Below are 25480 nucleotides of genomic sequence, written 5' to 3' on the forward strand. Positions count from 1 at the left end.
GCCCTAACCCATCTGGACAAGAGGAATACCTATGTGAGAATGCTGTTCATCGACTACAGCTCGGCATTCAACACCATAATACCCTCCAAGCTCGCCATCAAGCTCGAGACCCTGGGTCTCGACCCCGCCCTGTGGAACTGGGTACTGGACTTCCTGACGGGCCGCCCCCAGGTGGTGAGGGTAGGTAACAACATCTCCTCCCCGCTGATCCTCAACACTGGGGCCCCACAAGGGTGCGTTCTGAGCCCTCTCCTGTACTCCCTGTTCACCCACGACTGCGTGGCCACGCACGCCTCCAACTCAATCATCAAGTTTGCGGACGACACAACAGTGGTAGGCTTGATTACCAACAACGACGAGACGGCCTACAGGGAGGAGGTGAGGGCCCTCGGAGTGTGGTGTCAGGAAAATAACCTCACACTCAACGTCAACAAAACTAAGGAGATGATTGTGGACTTCAGGAAACAGCAGAGGGAACACCCCCTATCCACATCGATGGAACAGTAGTGGAGAGGGTAGCAAGTTTTAAGTTCCTCGGCATACACATCACAGACAAACTGAATTGGTCCACTCACACAGACAGCATCGTGAAGAAGGCGCAGCAGCGCCTCTTCAACCTCAGGAGGCTGAAGAAATTCGGCTTGTCACCAAAAGCACTCACAAACTTCTACAGATGCACAATCGAGAGCATCCTGGCGGGCTGTATCACCGCCTGGTACGGCAACTGCTCCGCCCTCAACCGTAAGGCTCTCCAGAGGGTAGTGAGGTCTGCACAACGCATCACCGGGGGCAAACTACCTGCCCTCCAGGACACCTACACCACCCGATGTTACAGGAAGGCCATAAAGATCATCAAGGACATCAACCACCCGAGCCACTGCCTGTTCACCCCGCTATCATCCAGAAGGCGAGGTCAGTACAGGTGCATCAAAGCTGGGACCGAGAGACTGAAAAACAGCTTCTATCTCAAGGCCATCAGACTGTTAAACAGCCACCACTAACATTGAGTGGCTGCTGCCAACACACTGACACTGACTCAACTCCAGCCACTTTAATAATGGGAATTGATGGGAAATGATGTAAATATATCACTAGCCACTTTAAACAATGCTACCTTATATAATGTTACTTGGCCTACATATTCATCTCATATGCATACGTATATACTGTACTCTATATCATCGACTGCATCCTTATGTAATACATGTATCACTAGCCACTTTAACTATGCCACTTTGTTTACATACTCATCTCATATGTATATACTGTACTCGATACCATCTACTGTATCTTGCCTATGCTGCTCTGTACCATCACTCATTCATATATCCTTATGTACATATTCTTATCCCCTTACACTGTGTATAAGACAGTAGTTTAGGAATTGTTAGTTAGATTACTTGTTGGTTATTACTGCATTGTCGGAACTAGAAGCACAAGCATTTCGCTACACTCGCATTAACATCTGCTAACCATGTGTATGTGACAAATAAAATTTGCTTTGATTTGGTAACTATTTATGCTTTCATGCTGTTTGTTTTGACTGTAGAAAATTGGAGACGACTTCTTGACAGACCTCTTCCAGCTGAGGAAACTACTGGACTTCATTGATGAAGATGCTTTCATTTGTGACATCGCCAATGTAAAACAGGTAGCTGCTCATTCAGTTCCAGGCTCTTAACATCTCAACCCATTATTTTCTTTCTCCCAAAAACACAAGAATATAGAGTTGATACAATCTGGTGTCTTGGCCAGTCTTGGGAAACCCCTTTTGAAGTATTTCTCCACCTTTAAATCCCCCTCTGTGTTATTATAGGAGAACAAGCAAAAGTTTGCAGCCTACCTGGAGAAGGAGTATGAGGTGAAGATCAATCCTGAGTCCATCTTTGACATCCATGTGAAGAGAATCCATGAGTACAAGAGACAACTGCTCAACGTCCTCCACATCATCACCTTCTACAACCGTAAGAGCTCCTCCACACCTCATAATATGGGGTCATGTTAGTGCCAACAGAAATCTCATACTTCAAACAACTGCACAGTGGAGACTGGTTGCACAGCCAGCACTTTCAGCAACCCAAAGGTCTCAGTGTTTTAAATCCCCAATGATTTAAGGCTCCTGAGTGGCGCAGCTCGGTCTGGAGGCGTCACTACAGAGCCTGGTTCGATCCCGGGCTGTTTCACAACCGGCCATGGCCGGGAGTCCCATAGGGCCGCGCGGAATTGGCCCAGTGTCATGCGGGTTAGGGGAAGGTTTGGCTGGGGTAGGCCGTCCATTGTAAATAAGAATTTGTTCTTAACTGACTTGCCTAGTTAAATAAAAAAAATGTAAACAAATTTAATTCAGGGAACTTCTATTGAGTAAATCGTTAGACACAAATCTGTTCATAAGAACATCATTGTGGCAATGAAAGCCCACTACTGTTTGTATAGTAATCTCTAGTGACACACTGTCATTTTGGTTCTGGGCAATTTGGAGAGATACCAGTAGTAGGTGTACACTGCCCTCTGGCTGTGGAACCGTTTTTAATTTTATTTAACCTTTATTAAGCTAGGCAAGTCAGTTAAAAGAACGATTCTTATTTACAATGACGGCCTACCCAGGCCAAACCCTAACTCGGACAATGCTGGGCCAATTGTGCTCCCCCCTTATGGGACTCCTAATCAAGGCTGGTTGTAATACAGCCTGTAATCGAACCAGGGTCTGTAGTGATGCCTCTAGCACTGAGATGCAGTGTCTTAAACTGTTGCGCCACTTGGGATCCCAGTTAACTGAGCTGAGGGAAATGGAATAAATTATAATATTTCTCTACAGGGATTAAAAAGGACCCCTCTAAACACTTTGTTCCCAGGACTGTGATAATTGGAGGAAAGGTATGTAGCTAGACATCTGAGGTATATGACACAGTCACCATGGAAATAGTATTTTGAAAATGAAATGTTATAACTGATCTGTTGACTTGTTTGTGATACTTTATATTCGATGTAAGATGAGTTAGTCATTCAGACATTTTTTTTTCCTCATCAATATCCAACTGTTGACGCTGTCCTCTCTCTACCCAGGCTGCACCTGGCTACCACATGGCCAAAATGATCATCAAGTTGATCACGGCAGTGGGCCAGGTGATCAACAACGACCCGGTGGTGGGGGACAGGTTAAAGGTCATCTACCTCGAGAACTACAGGGTCTCCCTAGCAGAGAAAGGTGAGAGAATGGTTCGTCCAAGGATTCACAGATGGCTTCCTTTCCTCATGTCCTCACCTTTATGACCATCAATATGGAAGGACTTGATGGGTGTGAGGAATAGGGTTCAATCCTATCTAGTCCTGTCTGCTATCATTGAAGGAAAGAGAGGGAATGGAACCCGAATCCTGTTTGTATGGCGCTATGGTTTGAACAGTTGTTTTTACGTCAACGTTTTAATGTTGTTCTACAGTATGTCTACATGTTACTGGGTAGCAGTGGTGGAAAAAGTACCCAATTGTCATACTTGAGTAAAAGTAGATGCCTTAATAGAAAATGACTCAAATAAAAATCACCCAGTAAAATACCACTTAAGTGGAAGTCTAAAAGTAATTGGTTTTAAATATACTTAAGTATCAAAAGTGACAGTATAAATCATTTCATCTTCCTTAAATTAAGCAAACCAGACAGCACCTTTTTTTTTGTTTTAATTTATGAATAGCTAGGGGCACAATCCAACAACACTCAGACATAATTTATAAATTAAGGATTTGTGTTTAGTGAGTCCACCAGATAAGAGGCAGTAGAGATGGCCAGAGATGTTCTCTGATGTGTGTGAATTGGACCATTTTCCTGTCCTGCTAAGCATTCAAATACTAACGAGTACTTTTGTGTGTAAAATACATTATTTTGTTTAGGAATGTAGCGAAGTAAAAGTTGTCAAAAATATAAATACCCCCAAAAAACGATTTATGTAGTACTTTAAAGTATTTTTTCTTCAGTACTTTACACCACTGCTGGGTAGGATATACCTAGTATGTTTGTTGTTAAGCCCTTCCCTCTCCCTGCTGTATGTTCCAGTGATCCCTGCAGCCGACTTATCAGAACAGATCTCCACAGCGGGAACAGAGGCCTCTGGCACTGGCAACATGAAGTTCATGCTGAACGGAGCGCTCACCATCGGCACCATGGACGGCGCCAACGTAGAGATGGCTGAGGAGGCCGGAGAGGAGAACCTCTTCATCTTCGGCATGAGGGTAGAGGATGTGGATGCCATGGACAAAACGGGGTGAGAAAGAGCTGACTGGATTGGTGTCAGAATGAATGGGACTTGTCATAGACTTGGAAAAAAGCGACGCAGAGCAACGGCAAATGTGTGCTCTTATAAACTGGACGGTAGACATTTCCCTGTTCATATTATAGGGATATTTCACCCAAATTACAAAGTGACAAATCAGTTTTGGTACCAAAACCCAATATGTAATTTTGCTGAACTGTCATTTTAACATTCAAGATAACAAGGCAAATATTTACCCTGTAATGTTTAGCCATCATAAGGATACATTGTTTGAAGGTTGCAAGGTTATCTGCCCAGGTACAATGCCAGGGAGTACTACGAGCGTCTATCAGAGCTGAGGCAGGTGATAGATCAGATCCAGACTGGCTACTTCAGTCCCAAAGAGCATGAGCTCTTCAAGGATGTGGTGAACATGCTGATGAACCACGACAGGTAAGCAGAATAACAGCAGTGTTGTTGACATAGCAGTGTTGTTAGCATATTGTCAGCTCTTCAGAATGCAAGGATGAACTGACCTTGCTTGTTGCTGTTAGCCCATTTTTGTTTGGTCCCCCCCAAGTTTTCTGAGCTAAACATGTATTAATTGTTGGACATAAGACTGTAAAAACACCAGAAAATTCACTCCAAGTGATTTAATTTTGTAAATCTGTTCCAAAGTACTCCCACGCAAAATAGAGAGGGATATGTGATCGTGTACAAATGTAAGCAAGGTTTGAAATTATTGTTTTAGTCAAATATTATATAAGTTGGGCTTTTTGCTTTTTGTTCAAGTTCAATTTGTAAATGATTTGTAATTATGTTCCGGCCTCCTGACAATGCGCTCAAGAAAAACCTTGTCCATCCGCTGAATCTAGTTGACGATCCCTACAATAGGGTACTTGATCACTGTTTTATTATCTGAAATGGATGTGCTATCTCTACGTTTTGAAAACCTAAGAACTAATTTGTCACTCTGCATCGCTTCCTCACCTCAGGTTCAAAGTGTTTGCTGACTATGAGGCCTACATCACTTGCCAAGATCGAGTCAATGAGCTTTACAAGGTGGGCAATGTGTAATGGATTTCATACCTTGAAGAACAGTTCTTGCACACTTCTGTCTATTTGAGCCTGTTATGTCTGGCCCTTACGTTGACAGTTTTAGTAAGTCCACCAGGGGGTGCTGTCTGATATGGCTCTGTCTACCTTCATACCAACACAAACTGCAAAGCCATCTCTCTCTCTACCATTGGGAGGTCAGGGCAGTCAGCATGTCACGTTTACCTGTCAGCAGCCCAGTCCTGGTGTTGTGTTACCGTCTCATGTCTTTAGTCTCATTAACAGCTGGGGCTCCTGTTGCACTCGACGGTTGGGTTGTCACAAAGTGCAACAATTTACAGCAAACCCCAGCACCCCCATTAGCTGCTTCTATTACCAGTTCCCCATGTGATTGCTGAATTACCACATCTGTTACAATCGTGTAGACCTACAATTGTCTGTGTACTCGCCGTAATCATACTAGACAAAACAAGAAGGCAGTCGTTTGTGGCCGACATTTTGATTGAGCTTCCCAATTGTTTTCTTTTCAGAACCCTAAAGAGTGGACAAGAACAGTGATTCGAAACATCGCGGGTTCTGGCAAGTTCTCCAGCGACCGAACCATCAGTGAGTACGCCCGGGATATCTGGGGCGTGGAGCCCTCCGATGTGAAGATCCCACCCCCCAACGAGCCCCCTGTTGAATCCCGCAAATGAGGAGCTCGTCTTCACTCTCCAGTTAGGAGAGAAGTGCTTGTGTTACTTCTCCTCGCTGTAGGTCTCATCAGGCTTGACTCATGGCCCACCCATTACCACATTGCAGAGATGGGGTTCGAGTCGGAGGCAGATCGCATGTGCAACGTCTAAACAGCCAAAGGAAGTGTGTTTGAATCTAGCCTCTGCTTACTATTACTCCTGCTAGTCTTTGACTCCACCATGTGCACGTATACTGTAGATGCCAATCCTAGTTGATCAGTAATGACCATACAGTTTACACTGCTGAATATGATTGGTCTATTACTGCCTCGGAATAGTCAACCAAAAATAACACATTTTGTTTGCTACTAAGACTTGTAATGGGGATTTTGTTTTAACCATCACTGACAAAGCATTACATTTCAGAGTTATAGAATGTGTACTGTGATTTTCCTCTATATGTAAAGTAAGTGCCTGGTCATTAATGTACCAATTTTGGACCACAGCATTCATAAGAGAGAAAGAAACAATGTTATCTAGAAGCAAGTGCCTGGATTAAAGTTGTACCATGCCATTGGTCTAATGGAAAGTTTTGTACAATTCTACTGTATTTGATTTGAAAATGTGTAGTATACAGCTTGGCCAAACAGTTCTGATGCTTCACTATGACCCTTATTAGGAAAACCATGCTCAGTGGCCTGTTAGAACACTCACACTTCAGAGATTATGGTGCAGCTGTCACCACAAATGGCCTTGGCGTGACTTCTGAATTGAGATGGCTACTGTATGAGTATAATCTATATTTCAGTAGCATCACTTAAATGTACTTCAAACAAAAAGCATATGCTGTTTCTTAGTAACTACCTTTTTTAAACAGTTGTCTTTTTTTCATCCTTCAATAAGTACTGTATCACGTTCATATTATTAAATGTTTTTGTGATTTATAGTGTGAGAATATCATTCTACATTTGAGTATAGGGATCCTCAGGTAAATAGTCAAACTGCAGTGGCAGCCTGTTTGTGGTCTGCCATGTCTCTCCACCCCTCTGCATCTGGCTTGCTTCTCAAACTGGTCCAACAGGAGTGTTCTTACTCCCAAGCCTGCTTCTGATTTGTGGGGACTAACACCACTACAGCATGTTTTCAAAGACTGCATCTACACAGGCAGCCCAATTCTGATCTTTTTTTCTCACTAATTGGTCTTGACTGATGTGCTCCGATACAAAAATCTGTGACTGGCCAAAATACCAATTAGTGGAAAAAAATTGTTGGGCTGCCTATGTAAATGCAGCCCATCTGGCATTGCCACTTGATCCAGATGCTCAGCTCCCAATACCATCCTCAAAATGTATTTAAAGCTAGAATCCTTCATTGAAAAAGTGTCACCCTGCCTGTTGTTTCTGTAAAAAGCTCAGGCATGGGCCTAGAGAAATGTAACCACTCAAATTCATTAGCTGAGCTATGGATTCAAGAACTGACCATCCACGATATCAAAATGATAGTTTTAACCATGTTGAGGCAAACCTATGTAAACACAGTATTAAGCTTGATTCACCTCAATGTTATGATCTGATGGGGTATGACAGTTGAACTAAGCTCATGAGGTGTAAGTTCTATACCGATTTGAGTAGATCATTAATCTGTCAAATCATGGATGTAGCAATTTAGGATTTTAGCTTTGACATTCAAATTGTCAAGGTCATGAGTCCAAGGAAGGAATTAATGTTCAAAGTAAACTTGTTAATTCAATTAAGTTTATTCCATTAATTAACAAGCATATGTACATAACTCTTTGTCTGGTATAGTACATAGCAAGAAAATCAAGATTTAACTATAGACAAATGTTGACTGCAGGCTCCAACATGAGTTGTCAACAGTTGTTACTCTTAGCCCGACTCTTGAGGTATATTCAATCTACCAGCCCACATGTCTTACTGAGTCACTCGTTTCTACACACAGCAAGAATGAGATATTGCAAAAGGGCAGCAGACACAATGTACGATACTGGAAAAGGTTCAATGACAAGCACAATATGCTAAGGCCCCTTCACGGACAAGAAGCAATACAAGCAAACTTCACTTGTTACATATCAGTGTATTAAAATGGCTTAGAGAAGTTGACTCAAAGACCCTGGTTTGGTTAATCAAGATTGGAGGTGAAGTCTGCTTATGGCAACAGTCTTCCCTGCTAATTCAACTATGTCCTTCCTCCACAATGGCTCCACTTGAGTAGGTGATTCAAAAGATGCCCTCCGTTGGAAATGTACATATCTGTACAAAATTGTTTTAATTTCTCATCAGATCGCGTTGCAGCATAAAGTTGTCTGAGAATTATACATGTTCACCCTTAACTGGGAAATGCCTACAGTCTCTCCACCTAACAACTCATCCACTTGTACATGCACATATAAATACATCTTATTTCTAAATTGAAGAGGACATTCATCCAGTGTCCGCTGACCTTTACCCTCTTACATTGTGTGATTAAAAGAACTTAAGTACAGACCGTAACCTGACCATCTGAGGGCACTTCCTAACCTGATGCATTGAATTCCCCACAATAAATAACTTGTTTTGGATGACCTGGTAGACATCATGTTGCTTTAGTGCAGAGACTGAGAAATAGCTGGTGAAAACTGTTACATTTCAACATCAAATCCAGAGGGGAAAGTGACCATCAGAAGAGAGAACTGGTCACTTACCATTCATTAAATAACAATGTTACAATTTGAAAAAGTGTAGAACAGCCAATAGAAAATAACAGTAACGTGTACTTTGGTCAATGAATTACAAACAAGCATTACCAGTGTGGGGTAGCCCTAATTGAAGAAAAAAAGTCCGCATCAACTAGTAAACACTGATGTGCAAAAAGTAACATTGGGGTAATTTACTCAGCAATGTTAAGTGCATTGGATGGATGGGCTGACACTGACATTCCCAGACTGCAGGTACTGCCCAGCCACACTCCTCCCTGGCTCCATCCTACATTATGGTACCGGTCAATTGCGATCAAGCCAAAGAGAACATAAAGATTTTTCAGTCTTCCTCTGACCACAACAATGGAATATGCACCGTCACTCACACACCGCTTTCGAAGATTGAACAGGAATAACCACGAGCTGGGTGATTGTGTTTTAGCACTAAGAGATTTGGAATTAAAATGTCCATTAGGTCTTCTCAGTTTAGGTAAACACTTTCCTATGCACCGAATCATTAATATGGTATTTCTGCTTTGAGGTACGCTATAATTGGAAATCATATTTCTTCAACCTTAGCTCTTCAGTTAATTTCATCCCTGAAATGTTAAAATTCATGAGCTTGCCCTGAAGTGTCCTAAGGGGTTCTAAAATAAAGCGACTAGTCTTCTCTTTAAGGCGGACAAAAATGAGACTGACAAGCTCAAAACCAATATCAATGTTAGGTCAAATGTATAATATTTAATTCAAGTTATACATTTCCTTAAATAGAGAAAAGCTAGAGTCCAAAACTTCTCATCTGAGATCAGTCAAATAAAATAGATACTTTTAAATCATGATCTGTAATGTAACAAAAATAAAATTGGGAAAATAAACTGGACTGGTATTAACAGAATTTGCTCTGTGCTGCAGATGAGTTGTAAAATGAAAAACATTCTCCTTCCTCGCCTTGTGTATGAATGTCTATTCCCCAAACATTGTGCAATTAAAAACACTGCTTCCCTGCTCGATCCACTGTTCTTCCCACTCCATGATGTTTGTCTTGGCTCCTTAAAATATGTGCATATTTCATCTTTGTGCTCAAGCCATCCTCTTGGTTTGTGTAACCTTGACAACAAGCCAAGCCAGTTGTCCATCCCTCACTCTTTGCCAGTGTTCCATTTATGTCTTGCAGGAATTTTAGGTGTCAAAGGAATGCTAAATAAAGGAATGGATGCATCTTCTTCAGTCCATGCGTGTACATTTCAATGTTTTATGAGATATGTACACATCAACCATAAAGCATACAGTAAAAGAGTTTGTGTGTGTGTGTGTGTGTGTGTGCGCGCGCGCGTGGGGGGGGGGGGGGTTGTAAAGAGGAAACAATGGACAGGTGGAAATGTTCTTGTCGGTTATGCATGGGGATGAGACGTGCCAAGGAAGTCACTGAAAGAAAAATGAAATCAAAACAGAAATACGTTTAGCACAACTTGGTACAAAGGCAGCCAAGAATGTAGACACCTAGTGTACAACTAATTGCCTACATTTAATAATTTCTGCTCAGTTGGCTTAAGGTCAAGACACAAATCTTCAACAGTGAAACACTTCTTGCACAGTGTATATGTGCGCAACTGGTCTAGTTGCTGTACCTGAGTATGTGTGGCAGCTCAGGACTCCTGTAGATGAACTTGTGCTTGTAGGCCAGAGAGACAGGAAAGGGGATGAACTGAAGCTTGTGTCCACTCAGGCTCTTGGACTGGGAAGCAATGTTGTACAGCTGGGAGGAGGGGGAAGGAAATAAACACAATGGAGTTATGGGAGGATTGTGTTCAGTCCAGGTTAAAAAAAACCCAGCCAATATAGACCTGGCCCTGCTCTGAACTATGACCTCTGTGCTATAAAGCATTACAGAGGTCTGCAGTGGTGATGAACATTTGAGAGGATCATATTTATTTTTTAGAAGCCAATGAAAGAGATGACCAATTAATTAAAAAGAGAATAGTAAAAAAAAATATATATACATTTCTGTGTTCCTTCACTGCTATAATACAGTAGCTCGACTCAAATCTCAGAATAGTTTGGGATTTTGGCAATGGTCCTTTATCAGCTTCTCTCGAGTCAGATGAATGTGTGGATACTAGGAAGTTGCCAACTAGCATTAGCGCAATGACTGAAGTCTACGGGAAGGGCTAGCACGCAGTCATTGTGCTCAAGTTGGTTCACATTGGCCCACAAAACTACATTCATACTGGACGCAGCGACATAAAAATGCTATCCAAGAGTACATCTGACTTTGGGGAAGTAAATTTGGGGCATTTTAAAGATATCATTTTTAAAAAAAACTATACATTTTAGCTCATTCAAGCAAGTGATAGGAATTTGAACAGCAACAAGCGAGTCGTTTTCAAGACAGCTGATTATTAATGACCTGTATTAAATCTATGAAATTAACTTAGCTTTTTTTTTTGGTAAATCAAATAGCTTCCTGTGTCCTTTGAAAAAGGAGGACCAGATGAAGGCGGTATGAGGTCACGATGATGTGGCTGACTTTTATGAAGCCCAAACTAAGAAGGATACCTTCTTCCCTAGATGGAAGGGCACGACTGAGTCATCCTCGGCATGAAGGATAAGCAATGGACAGGATATGTGGTCCACACTACAAAAAAAGAAGAAACAAGCTCAAATTACAGTCAAATCTCTGAAGATCTTGGAGTGTCTGAATATGCATGGTTGGTCGTATGTTAATGGCCCTTATACTATACTAGTGCTTGGCAACTCCACGAGAAAGTACTGCACAAAGGAAGTCTTGACATAGATGAATGTCCTCTGTAGGCCACCTATAATACAAGTCTGACCTTCCGAGTTAGTCCCCTCAGCACATTCCAGAGGACATGGAGAAAAGGCATGGACAGAGCCTGGGTCGGCCAGGTTCAGACTATGCCTCTGCTCTTTAACATGCAAACACGCATTCTGTTAATATAACATTTGATACAAGGGTTTGAGCTCTTGATGAATGGTTGTGAGTCAGAGAGATCTTATTGACTCAACAAGCAGTTTGTATGAAGACACCAGTTTGAAAACATATGAGCAGGAACAAGTGACGTGACACACGGCTTTAAATCTAGCGTTAAACTAAATGGTCCGGAATGAATCAAGGTCAACCTACTTTTCGTCACTGGCAAATCGAATGTCGTTTGCTGAAATGGTATCTAAAAAGAACCATTCAAATCCTGGAAGGTACCGGTAGACCTACAAGAAGCAACGACACAGACGGTAGCTAATAAAATAAAAACGTTACATCAAATACAATTAAATAAGACTCAACATGTAGTCAAGGGATTAAGAGGAAATGCTTGCCATAGAGAAGGGGTGGCTCTTGGCCTCCTCTCGGATGTTGGTGAATGGAGATTCCAAGACTAAGGAGTTTGGGGGCGTCCCTAGAAAATAGAAAAGTCATTCAAATCAAACCAAATCATGAAACATAACCATACGTTTCCAAGATGTAGCCATAAGTTGCCTTGAATTCACTTCCTTCAGACATTCACTTTCTTGAATAAAGCAGTCACAACAAGCCACTTTCGGTGACCCTGTAACCCAGTCAGATGGGTGTGAAAAATTCAAGCTGTGGACACTTGAGCTACCACTGGAAGAGGAGCCTTGTGTCTGGTGTGTTAAGGTCAACAGCCAATGAGTTAGTTCCTCCGGTAGTACACGATACCAAGATTATGTTTCTCACTTGCTATGATAAGTGATCGACTATACTTGATGGAATGAAGCCTTATAATACTGTATGAGTATTCAACCTGTACAGGCCATTGGGTGAGGAATGCTTGTAAAGGTCCACGACCCAAGCATGTGCCCCTCAAACTTAACGTTACATAAATGTCAAAATATTTTGTCAAACTTTTCAGAATCCCACCCTGGACTCCAAAACAGGCTCTCCAAGTACCCAATATAAACAACTTTTGAATAGTTTAACTTGGTGAATTTTTATTTTACCTTATTTTAACAGTAATAAAGAGCACATGTTCAACTAAATAACCCCCCCCCCCCCCATTTCAAGAGGTTAAAAAAAATAAAAAATAAGACTACAGCGTAAATGCCTATTAAATGCCAAATAAAGTAAGTGTTGAAGTCTTCATCTTTTAATCAGCCTCAAGTCCACTTGTGGCAGGGGGAATGGAAGCTTGTTGTGTGCACGGAGGGGTAGTTGAATGCAAGCGTGACATATATATTTTTTTTTAATTGTTCAAACATTTCCAGCTTGTCCATCTATGGGTAGCAGGGTTGACGGGTTAAGCTCAACCTGATCATTTTTCTACCACAAAACACCAGAAAAAAAAAAGAGTAGAACCAGCTCACCTGCTTTTACACTGTGATTTGACTATTAGATGTTCAATGTCTCTTGAAAAGTTCTTATTTATTTAAAATGGAGGGAGTAGTTATATTTTTTATGAATCACTAATAACATTTCATACACAATCTGATTTATTGCATTTTAAAATGTGGTCCATCTTAAAAGGGCACTTAATTTAATATAACAGACTGAAAAAAAGATATTTGTGCACAATTTCTACTTAAAGTGCAAAAGGCACTCATTTCATGGAACAACCCATATAACACATTAATTCTAAGGCCACTTTATTTAAACTCTAAAAATGTGTGACTCTTGTTTATGTAAAACATTTTGTTGCGTGATACACGCAGCACCTGCATTCACTAAAGTATACATAAATCGAGTACATACAGTGCATTTGGAAAGTATTCAGACCTCTTGACTTTACACATTTTGTTGCGTTACAGCCCTATTCTAAAGTTGATTAAATTGTATTTTTTCCTCAATGTACACAAAACCCCATAATGACAAAGCAAAAACTGGTATAGAAATGTTTTGCAAATGTATCAAATAAAAATTACTGAAATATCACATTTACATAAGTATTCAGACCCTTTACTCAGTACTTTATTTTATATTGATTTTATTTAACTAGGCAAGTCAGTTAAGACCTTATTCTTATTTACAATGAAGTCCTACCAAAATGCAAAAGGCCTTCTGCAGAGATGGGGGCTGGGATTAAAAATACCAAATAAAATATAGGACAAAAACACATGACAAGAGACAACACTACATAAAGAGAGACCTAAGACAACATAGCATGGCAGCAACACGTGAAGCACCTTCGTCAGCGATTACAGCCTCGAGTCGTCTTGGGTATGACGCTACAAGCGTGGCACACATATTTGGAGAGTTCCTCCCATTCTTCTCTGTAGATCCTCTCAAGCTCTGTCAGATTGGATGGGGAGCGTCACTGCACAACTATTTTCAGACCTCTCCAGAGATGTTCGATCGGGTTCAGATCCGGACTTTGGCTGGGCTACTCAAGGACATTCAGAGACTTGTCCCGAAGCCACTCCTGCACTGTCTTGGTTGCGTGTATAGGGTCATTGTCCTGTTAGAAGGTGAACCTTCCCCTCAGTCTGAGGTCCTGAGCACTCTGGAGCAGGTTTTCATCTTGAAACTCTGTACTTGCTCCATTCATTTTTCCCTCAATCCTGACTCGTCTCCCAGTCCCTGCTGCTGAAAAACATCCCCATGGCATAATGCTGCCACCACCAACACCATGCTTCACCATTGGGATGGTGCCAGGAAAACTCCAAGCGGGCTGCCATGAGCCTTTCACTGAAGAGTGGCTTCTGTCTAGCCACTCTACCATAAAGGCCTGATTGGTAGAGTGCTGCAGAGATGGGAGACCCTTCCAGAAGGACAGCCATCTCAACAGAGGAAATCCGGAGTTGTCAGAATGAACATCACCTCTCTGACCAGTCTCCCCTGATTGCTCAGTTTGGCCAGGCAGCCAGCTCTAGGAAGAGTCTTTGTGGTTTCAAACTTCTTCCATTTAAGAATGATGGAGGCTAATGTGTTATTGGGGACCTTCAATGATGCAGACATTTTTGGTACCCTTCCCCAGATCTGTGCTCGACACAATCCCGTCTCAGAGCTCTACGGACAATTCCGTCGACCTCATGGCTTTCTTTTTGCTCTGACATGCACTGTCAACTGTGGAACCTTATATAGACAGGTGTGTGCCTTTCCCAACCTCGTCCAACCAATTGAATTTACCACAGGTGGACTCCAATCAAGTTTTACAAACATCAATGTAAACAGGATGCACCAGCTCAATTTTGAGTCTCATAGCAAAGGGTCTGAATACTTATGTAAATAAGGTGGGGTTTTTTTATTGAATACATTTGCAAAGACTTCTAAAAACATTTTTTCGCTTTGTCATTATGGGGTATTTTGTATAGATGAGGTAATTCATCCATTTTAGAGTAAGGCTGTAACGTAACACAATGTGGAAAAAAGGAAGGTGTCTGAATACTTTCCGAATGAACTGTATTTAGCCTGAGAGGTCAGAAGTCACAGCCTTAATGAGCAGATGCTTACCTCTGTCACACAGACGTCGGACTAGGTTAGTGGCCACCCTGGACAATGTGAAAAATACATATTTTAAAGTTACCACTCTGTAAATTGACTGATTTACCAGTACAAACAAATTTACCCAAAGTATATGGTCATAAGTATATGGTCATATGGTTCATAATCATACAACAGTTTATAATTTTACACAAAATGTATTTGTGAAATGTTGAGCTGAATGTGATGAGAGAGATGTGTGTTCCTACCCTGTCCCCAGTGAGTGGCCCCAGACATTGAGGGGTTTGCTCCCCACCCTCTCCTTCATCCACTGGTAGAGGAACAGGGCATCTGACGTCATTCCGCTCTCAGAGGGGCTCCCGTCTGAATCACCCCAACCTGGAACAACCAGAGAAGTATGAAAGAAGGGATGAATGGTGATCAAAGATCAGATTATCTTTTTAAAAGGGATATTGTGATTTCTAAGTTAATTAACAACAGCTCAAAGTAGAACCCCACTTACCTCTATAATCAAATGTGACTACGTGGTAGCCTAATAAACTAAGGACCTGGGGAGGGGAAGCCGAAACGCATCAAATCTCAACTCCAGATCAGACTGAAAGCAGGTCAATTCACAAAAGATGTATTGAATTCTGTTTGTTGGTCAGTACTCAATATAGCTAGATACAGTATGGGTGGGATACAGGCGAAGCAAGTTAGTGTGTTTGCAATGAAATCCTCTCACCTTGTAGAGCTGAACTCTATGGTCCCCTCCTCTGAAACAGACAGGATGGACAAGTTTATAAACCAGGTGAAAGGTAAAGCAACATATCTCAGCCATTCTAAAGAGCACATTGTGTTAATATGTACAAGTTCCAAGGTTGTGAGTCAGCTTCGACAAACACATTTAAAAGGTGGAAGGTTGTCATGTGAGTTAAGGGTATACACCAGGGGGTACTAGACCAGAGTAGCACTGAGATAGTACAATTAAAAGTGCTTTTTAAATCAAAATGTATGATCACCTTGTCCCTGCGTTGCCGTGAAGGTACAGCATGACTGGATAGGGGGATTTAAAGGTACTGTCATACCACTCTCTGTCCTTCCCCTGCGCCTCCTTCCACATCTGGTCTGGGACTGTGTGCCTAGGTAGAACAGGAGCAGTGATATAGACAAGGAGAAAGCTGTAAGCAATGTACACAATATACACCTACTATAGACTAAGAGGTGTGGGGTGGGGCAAACTGGTTTAATATACGCTAGCATCTCATCTGTACTTGAGTCTAACTGGGGACAAAGACTATACTGTAAGAACTAGCAGATTGGAGTAGGCTACATGTTTTACATAACTGGACACACAACCCCATGTTCTAAGAGAATAGCCCTGAACAGAGACTTGTCTATTTACATATCATCACCTCAGCCTTTAGTCTTTATCTACCACAACCCACACTGCTAAACTCCTCTGGGATCAACATGCCTTTCCCACAGTCAACGTTCCCCAGTTAGTCTGCTCAAGTTCCTACCCCCCCGGCCGGTAAACATCCACAGGGACTGCGGTGGTCTTCCCCCCTGTGGTCCAGTCTCTTCTGTATCATTCTCAGACACACAAAAAAACACACTGCACCTTTTCCCCAAGAGGCAGTGTGGTGTGCGTTATAGTTTTCCCAGCCGAGGAGTTCATTACACCCCTGAGACAGCGGGACAGCTAGAGGGCTGTGTGAGTGAGAGACAGAGGGAGAGAGAGAGAGAGAGACAGCAAGAGGGTTGTGTGAGTGAGAGACAGAGGGACAGAGAGAGAGAGACAGAGAGCATATACAAATGGCGCCGGAGGGCATGGCTGCCGTTTTACGTGCTTTTTTGTTTGTTTTTTCGCATTGTTTTTCACTTATTTTGCTACCGTCTCTTATGACTGAAAAGAGCGCCTGGACATCAGAACAGCGATTACTCACCTCGAACTGGATAAAGAGTCCAACGCAAAGGATATACTGCTTCCTGGAGACCAGGCCCAAATCCCCATCATTCACGTAAAGAAAAGACGGAGATAAAGGGAGTGAAGGCTGTGGTGCATTGTGAGGATTCGTAGGCAAGGGAGAAAATCACCACTACCATCGGTTCTATTGGCCAATGCGCAATCACTGGAAAACAAACTGGATGCTCTACTGTCAAAACTATCCTACCAACTGGACATGAAAAACGAATATCTTATGTTTCACCGAGTTGTGGCTGAATGATGACAGATAATAGAGCTGGCTGGGTTTTCCGTGCATCGGCAGGACAGAGCAGCTACATCTGGTAGGGCGGGGTTGTGTGCCTATTTGTCAACAGCCTGTGCGCAATGTCTAATATTAACAAAGTCTCAAGGTATTTCTCACCTGAGGTAGAGTATCTCCTGATAAGCTGCACACCACACTATATTATTCATAGCCGTTTATTTTCCACCACAAACTGATGCTGGCACCAAGACCGCACTCAACGAGCTGTACAAGACCATGAGCAAACAAGAAATGGCGCTCCTAGTGGCCAGGGACTTTAATGCAGGCAAACTTAAATCTGTTTGACGTAATTTCTACCAGCATGTTATATGTGCAACCAGAGGAGAGAGAGAGATAATATATATCCATATTTAAAAACTCTAGACCACCTTTACTCCACACAGAGATGCATACAAAGCTCTCCCTCATCCTCCATTGGGCAAATCTGACCATAACTCTATCCTCCTGACTCCTGCTTACAAGCAAAAACTAAAGCAGAAAGTACCAGTGACAGATGAAGTGGATTCTACACTAAAGAACTGTTTTGCTAGCACAGACTGGAATATGTTCCGTGATTCATCCAATGGCATTGAGGGGTATACAATCAGTCACCGGCTTAATCAAGAAGTGCATCGAAAACATCGCCCCTACAGTGACCGTACGTACATATCCCAACCAGAAGCCATGAATTACAGGCAACATCCGCACCAAGCTAAAGGCTAGAGCTGCCAATGTCAAGGAGCGAGATACTAATCCTGGCCCTTATAAGAAATCCTGCTAAACCCTCAGACGAACCATTAAAAAGGCAAAGCATCAATACAGGACTAAGATTGAATCCTACTACACCGCCTCTGACGCTCGTCAGATGTGGCATGGCTTGCAAACTATTATGGACTACAAAGTGAAACCCAGCTACTGCCCAGTGACACGAGCCTACCATGTTTGCTTCGAGGCAAGCAACAATGAAGCATGCATGAGCACCAGCTGATCCGGATGTGTGATCACGCTTTCCGTAGCTGATGTGAGCAAGACATTGAAACAGTTCAACACTTACAAGGTTGCAGGGACTACCAGGGCATGTACTCAGAGCATGCGCAGACCAACTGGCAAGTGTCTTCACTGACATTTTCAAGCAGACCACCATAGTCCTGGGCCCAAGAATGTGAAGGTGACCTGCCTAAATGACTACCGCCCTGTAGAAATCACATCTGTAACCATGAAGTCCTTTGAAAGGCTGGTCATGGCTCACAGCAACAGCATCCTCCAGGACACCCTAGACCCACTCCAATTCACATACCACCCCAACATATCCACAAGATGATGCAGTCTCTTACACTCCACATTACCCTTACCCACCTGGACATAAGGATCACCTATGTGAGAATGCTGTTCATTGACTCGAGCTCAGCGTTCATCATCATAGTGCCCACAAATCTCACTATTTAAGGACCCTGGGACAAAACACCTCCCTCTGCAACTGGATCCTGGACTTCCTGACTGGCCATGCTGATCCTCAACATGGTGGACCCTCAGGCATGCGTGCTTAGTCCCCGCCTTTATTCCTTGTTCACCCACGACTGCGTGACCAACCACGACTCCAACACCATCATTAAGTTTGCTGATGACAACAGTGGTAGGCCTGAAAACCGACAACGATGAGAGCCTATAGGGAGGAGGTCAGACCTGGCAGTGTGGTGCAAGGACAACAACCTCTCCCTCGATGTGAGCCGAACAGGCCCCCATTAACTTCTTTGGGACTGGGGGGGCAGTATTGAGTAGCTTTGATGAATAAGGTGCCCAGAGTAAACTGCCTGCTACTCAGGCACAAAAGTTAGAATATGCATATAATTAGTAGATTTGGATAGAAAACACTGAAGTTTCTAAAACTGTTTGAATGATGTCTGTGAGTATAACAGAACTCATATGGCAGGCAAAAACCTGAGGAAAAACTCCAACCAGGAAGTGGGAAATCTGAGGTTTGTAGGTTTTCAAGTCTTTGCCTATCCAATATACAGTGTCTATGGGGTCATATTGCACTCCCTAAGGCTTCTACTAGATGTCAACAGTCTTTAGAACCTTGTTTCAGGCTTCTACTGTGAAGGGGGAGGAATAAGAGCTGTTTGACTAAGAGGTCTGGCAGAATGCCATGAGCGGCCGTGAGAGCGAGCTGCATTCCTTTTCATTTCTAAAGACAAAGGAATTGTCTGGTTGAAACATTATTGAAGATTTATGATAAAAACATCCTAAAGATTGATTCTGTACAAATCATTTGACATGTTGCTATGAACTGTAATAAAACTGACTCGCGCATTGTGCATTTGGATTACTGGGCTAAACACGAGAACAAAAAGAAGGTATTTGGACATTGATGGACTTTAACGAACAAAACAAATATTTATTGTGGAATTGGGATTTCTGGGAGTGCATTCCGATGAAGATCAAAGATAAGTGAATATTTATAACGCTATTTCTGAGTTATGTGACACCTCTCCTTCTTTGGAAAATGGCGACTTAGGAAAATGGCGATGTTTTTCTGCGACTCGGCGCTGACCTAACATAATCGCATGGTGTGCCTTCGCCATAAAGCCTTTTTGAAATCAGACACTGTGGCTGGATTAAGGAGAAGTTTCTTTAAAATGGTGTATAATACTTGTATGTTTGAGGAATTTTTGAATTTGGCGCCCTGCAATTTCACTGGCTATTGACGCTAGCGTCCCACATATCCCAGAGAGGTTTAACATCGACGGGGCTGTAGCCGTGCGGGTCGAGAGCATCAAGTTCCTTAGTGTCCACATCACCAACAAACTAACATAGTCCTAGCACACCAAGACAGTCATGAAGAGGGCACAAAAACAACTTTTCCCCTTAGGAGACTGAAAAGATTTGGCATTGGTCCCCAGATCCTCAAAAAGTCCAAAAGCTGCATCCTGACCAGTTGCATCACCGCCTGTTATGGCAACTGCTCTGCATCCAACCAACCTTAAGGCAATACAAAGGTTAATGCGTACGGCCCAACGTCACTGGGGTCAAGCTCCCTACCATATAGGACCTATATACCTACTAGGCGGTGTCAGAGGAAGGGCCAAAAAATGTTTGAAGACTACAGTCACCAGAGTCAGACTGTCCTCTCTGCTACCGCACAGTAAGCAGTACTGGAGCACTAGGTCCAAAAGGCTCCTTAACAGCTTCTACCCCCAAACCATAAGACTGCTGAACAAATAATCAAAAAGCCACCCAGACTATTTACATTGGTTTTTACACTGCTGCTACTAGCTGTTTATTATCTATGCATAGTCACTTTACCCCTACCTATATGGAGAAATTACCTGGACTAACCTGTACCCTTGCACATTGACTTGGTACCGGTACCTGCTGTATACAGCCTTGTTATTGTCATGTAATCTTATTGTGTTACTTAGAAAATATTTTCTTCACTCTAGTCTTGAACTGCATTGTTGGTTAAGGGCTTGAAAGTAAGCATTTCACGTAAGGTCTATCTATACCCGTTGTATTCCTGCGCATGTGACAAATAACATTTGGAGAGACGAGAGCGGGATCGAGAGACGACATCATGAACAGCAGACTGTGGTCACTGAGAAAGTGCAGTAATGTCCTGAGCAAAAGTCAAAATTGGATTCCTACCAAATGATCAAACATCAGACCATATTTACACCTTACATACCCTAATTGACATGTTAAATCAAAATGCTTGAGCGATCAACTGCCCCCGATCTCACTCCTAATGACACAGAAATAAAATGTCTCCTGTATGCAGATGACCTGGTGCCGCTGTCCCCCCACAAGAGGGGCTACAGCCACAATTAGATCATCTGCAACAGTTCTGTCAAACCTGGGCACTAAGAGTCAATCTCAAAAATACAAACATTATGATATTCAAGAAAAGGGCCAGATGTCAGGGAAACCAACATGCCTTTTTACTAGACTCCACTCAAACACACACACGGGCCAAAAAATGTGCTCCACAGGGAACTTCAACTTGGCCGTGAATGAACTGAAAGAAAGGAGGGCTTTCTATGCCATTGAACAATCTAGTAAATTAGACATAGCAATTAGGATTGAGGTCAAAAATATTCTGATCAATAATAGAACCAATTGCACTATATGGCAGTGAAGTGTGGGGTCTGTTTACAAAGCAAGAATGACAAATGGGACAAACACCCCTACTGAAACCCAGCAGGAGGAATTCTGTAAGAGCATCTTCAGAGAACAGAGAAAACAACTCCAAATGCATGCAGAGCAGAATTAGGCCAATTCCCTCTTCTGATTAATATCCAAGAAAAAAGCCACCAAATGTTATTATTTAAAAAACAAGTGACCACCACTCCTACCATTACAAAGCCCTCAAAAGCCAAGAGATGACCATAGAAATGAGTCCTCAGCCAGCTGGCTCAGTTCACTAACCCCTACCTACCCAACAAAGCCTCAGGACAGCACTCAGAAAACCTGTCCCAACCAAATCACAAAGCAAAAATAAAAAGCCTATTGGAAAGGCACCACAAAAAAATCTACCGTCAACGCTATTTGGCCCTAAACAGACAGTACATGTTGGCAGACTATATTACCACCGTGACTACGTACAGACTAAGTGAGCACGGCCTGGCAATAGAACCTGACCGTCACACTCTGCCCTCAGAAAGGTTAAGACAGAGCTGCATTTTCTCCTACACTGCGGGAACTATACGGACAATTTTCTTTCCTAGAATCTAAAATAAATAGTTTGAAAACAGACAAGGAGAAAATCCAATATCTAATGGAACAAAAAAACCTTTATGCCATATTAGCTGCAAAATATGTAGCTTCCTGCCACACCCATAGGGACAGTCAGTGGAACAACCAACCAGAGCAATAACATTGCTACTTGTATCTTTCTCAACATTTCATTATTGTCCTAAATCATTTCTGCCTGTAGTGTCCTGTTAATGGTCACTACTCATTGAGTATTATTATTTTTCCTATTGTCACCGGTGTCATCATTGACTTGATATGTGAAAGTAGAGAGCGAGAAAGTACGAGATCCATCCCACACAGTCTTAGCCAAGCAGCTGGTGTGAGTGTGAGCATGTCTTCTTACCATACACCAATGTTGACACCAGTCTCTGGCTGCAGGTAGAAGTTATAGGTGTGGTTCAACCCATGGTCTTGTGGCCTTTTCAAGTCAATGAAATAGGGCAGCCGCACTGCAGGGGGTGGGGTTGGGTAGAGGGTAGACAGAGGCTGTGTTAGATGTGCTAAGACAATAAGATATCACTGACAAAGCAGCAGCACTCAGCTAAAATCCACAGGACAGCTGCTCTAGAAATAGCAGGGCTCTGCCTCTTTCCACTCGATAAGGTTACACAAGACAGTCACAAGTCAATGTCCACTTCCTGTACAGACATATACTGTTTCACTTCCTCACTGAATACAAAGAAAACCTCCAACTGTCTGCCATCCACAAGACGTTTGAGTCTTTAGCTGCACTGCAAACCATTCAAAAGATCCCAAAAGAAAATCAGATGTCACTGAGTGGGACAGAAAAACATGTTCAAATCTGATGGGGTTACATGTTTTACAATGGATAGTTCTAGTACTGGATGTTGATTGGTTGAAACCAAGTAACTAGAATCAGACGGTCACAACACACCACTCAGTACTACTGAATCAATGTTTTAGGTGCAATCCTACCCATTGCTGCCTATAATGCATGAAACTACTACAGTTCCACACGCACACCGCATATCAGATGGAGGGAGTGGTGAAGGCTGTGTATTGCATGCTTGCAGATGGAATATACACCCTCTTAACTGCCTCTGCATGGAGTTTCATGCTGTGTTGGGTTTCAGGTTCAACTGATGAGCAGGCTCTCATGTGCACACATTAGCACATGCACCCTTGCTTATGTATGCAGTATGCACACATACTAAATGAGCTACAAGTATCCACCTACCAAATGAAACACGCAGAGGCCAGAGCTAACTGATGAAGCAAGCTTATTTAGTCTCAAAATGTTTATAAAAATAAAATGTCAATTTTTAAATCAATGCAAACAACTAGATCAAACAAAAAAAACATACCTTACTGGTTTCTATATCTATACTCACCAAAATTTAAAAATACTAGTTTTGCCTGAATTGAGGGGCATAGTTTGACCAGGAAGGGGATGGTTATGTAGACTCCCAGCACCCACAGGAGGATCCTCTTCAATCTGCCCATTAGGCCATATCTGGAACACACACGCAGGGGAGAGAGACAATGTCAGCATTTTACATTGATCTTCAAAAACTAAAGTAGAAAACATTAAGATTTGAGATGGCAGGTAGCCTAGTGGTTAGAGCGTTGGGCCAGTAACCGAAAGGTTGCTAGATCGAATCCCCGAAATGACAAGGTAAAAATCGGTCGTTCTGCCCCTGAACAAGGCAGTTAACCCACTGTTCCTAGGCAGTACCTGTAAATAAGAATTTGTTCTTAACTGACTTGCCTAGTTAAAGGTTAAATAACAGTTAAGACTGCTATCGATTCCAATTGTACACAGATGTGTACAGTACAAAAATAGTTAAATACTCAGCCTAGATCATAGTGTTATCAGGATGGGGGTTCAGAGTTCAGACTGTTTAGGAAATAACTCTTCCCTGTTCATAGAGTAAAACCAGATGTTGCTTGGTTCTATCAGAGGGTGAGGTGGTTCAAAGAGGGTCATGACAAAGTCCTCGTTACAGCCTGTAACCTGCACCTTTCCTCCCTTCCTTCCAAACGGTTTCATCCAGCTAGACGTCAGTCTGAGGTTACTGAAAAATTCTGACCCGGGAGCAGTGGAGATCATGACATCTGGCCATTTCAGAGAGACGTTAAAAATATCAGACAGGAAAATGCTGTGTAAAACACACTGCACCTTCGCCTTGCTCAATGCAACCCTTTATAATGAGGAAGTTCTACATGGCCGTCAGAATCAAGCCTCGTTCACATTACCAATAATGTTACGTTGCGACGTATGTCATGCATTTCAAATGGGGGCGTCCACAATGGAGTGGAATCGCAACACCCCCTTGAGGTTGAAGGCTCCATTGCGAGACGGACGCCGCATACTTTCAAATGTTCCAGAATAAGCATCGTCTTCAGTCCAGCCAGTGTTGAAGAACAGGAAGTTACCAAATCTCTGCACGTTTTCGGTGATGGCTTTATGGGATAGCTAGCAACTTGTAAACAATTACCCATTCCTGTAAGTGAGTACTATTTTAATAGTCATGTTAAATACACACTGGCTGTTGCCTCCCATTTAAGTTTAAATGTGATAAGGACGTTTGTTTTATAACAATAATTAGGGGGAGGTCATTAGATATAGCACCTGCAGTGCAAGCCAGCTCGACTTGCTATAAAGTTAGAGAAACAAGTTGATGAAAAAGTAAAACACAACACGTTTTACGATCACCTAAAACATTTATCCTTTCTTGAATTAATAGGTCATATTTTGCAATCTTCCAAAATAAATGCCATCTTGCGGTTACACTTGTCCGTTCAGTAGCGAGGCGAGACTGAAGATGACATACGGCATAATGAAATACGCCACGATGTATCACGTCTAAATTTGTGTCAGCTCTTCTCTGAGCACACCGTATTTCCTAGAGTCTTGCTTGGGACAGAATGTGTAACTTTATGGCAAGTTAGCAGGTTAATAGGACTATCCTTTTACATCCTCTCTCTGGGAGAGCTGCTGTAATAACAGAGAGACTGCTGATAGTCAGGAAGTCACCCATTTCCCTTCTAGGGCTATGGACAAATCACTTTGTTTTTCCTCCAATATTGATGACATGCCTTATGACATAACTTACCCCACATGGAGGGTGAAGTCCCTGACAGATACTAGGCCCAAACAGCACACCCTGCAGCAGAGGAACAAAACAAACGTCCTCCAATCCGTGAAACGGACCCCACAGACACCAATGAAATTAACAGAGATGACCCCCAGTGTGACAATATGCAAGAGACACGCATGCATTCAAGGATGTGCTCATGTCTCTCAAAGTCAAAAGGGTCAGGGGAGGGCTGGAGCGGACCCTCTGCTGCCCTCCGTCTCGCTGGCGTGTTGCATAACGGATCTCTACGGCCCGGTGCACCCGGGGGACTCGGATACTGTATGTCATGATGATGTGGCTGGAGCGTCAGTCAGGGAG

At 42.6% G+C, this 25480-nt stretch overlaps 2 protein-coding genes across 3 annotated transcripts in view; one reads left to right on the top strand and one right to left on the bottom strand.

Moving 5' to 3' along the window:
• The window catches only part of pygb (phosphorylase, glycogen; brain), a 36543-nt gene extending 29628 nt beyond the window's left edge, over window positions 1-6915 (top strand). The window contains exons 13-20 of the mRNA XM_064932253.1: window positions 1550-1651; window positions 1817-1964; window positions 2816-2874; window positions 3064-3205; window positions 4046-4253; window positions 4560-4694; window positions 5237-5303; window positions 5828-6915. Of these exons, the coding sequence (XP_064788325.1) occupies window positions 1550-1651; window positions 1817-1964; window positions 2816-2874; window positions 3064-3205; window positions 4046-4253; window positions 4560-4694; window positions 5237-5303; window positions 5828-5992 (1026 nt within the window). The 3' untranslated portion in view covers window positions 5993-6915. The remainder of the gene's footprint in view (window positions 1-1549; window positions 1652-1816; window positions 1965-2815; window positions 2875-3063; window positions 3206-4045; window positions 4254-4559; window positions 4695-5236; window positions 5304-5827) is intronic.
• A 2472-nt stretch (window positions 6916-9387) lies between these two features.
• abhd12 (abhydrolase domain containing 12, lysophospholipase) overlaps window positions 9388-25480 on the bottom strand; it is a 29071-nt gene continuing 12978 nt past the window's right edge. Inside the window, exons 3-15 of one of the 2 annotated variants that reach the window (XM_064932254.1) lie at window positions 25139-25189; window positions 23414-23535; window positions 22405-22510; window positions 16083-16202; window positions 15806-15836; window positions 15584-15629; window positions 15330-15459; window positions 15091-15128; window positions 12003-12082; window positions 11812-11894; window positions 11223-11301; window positions 10295-10422; window positions 9388-10091 (exon numbers count right to left, since the gene is read on the bottom strand). In XM_064932254.1, the coding sequence (XP_064788326.1) occupies window positions 10058-10091; window positions 10295-10422; window positions 11223-11301; window positions 11812-11894; window positions 12003-12082; window positions 15091-15128; window positions 15330-15459; window positions 15584-15629; window positions 15806-15836; window positions 16083-16202; window positions 22405-22510; window positions 23414-23535; window positions 25139-25189 (1048 nt within the window). In that variant the 3' untranslated portion in view covers window positions 9388-10057. The remainder of the gene's footprint in view (window positions 10092-10294; window positions 10423-11222; window positions 11302-11811; window positions 11895-12002; window positions 12083-15090; window positions 15129-15329; window positions 15460-15583; window positions 15630-15805; window positions 15837-16082; window positions 16203-22404; window positions 22511-23413; window positions 23536-25138; window positions 25190-25480) is intronic. The other variant, XM_064932255.1, reaches the window with a different exon arrangement.

This window comes from Oncorhynchus masou, chromosome 23 (genome assembly GCF_036934945.1).
Source record: "Oncorhynchus masou masou isolate Uvic2021 chromosome 23, UVic_Omas_1.1, whole genome shotgun sequence".
NCBI lineage: Eukaryota > Metazoa > Chordata > Actinopteri > Salmoniformes > Salmonidae > Oncorhynchus > Oncorhynchus masou.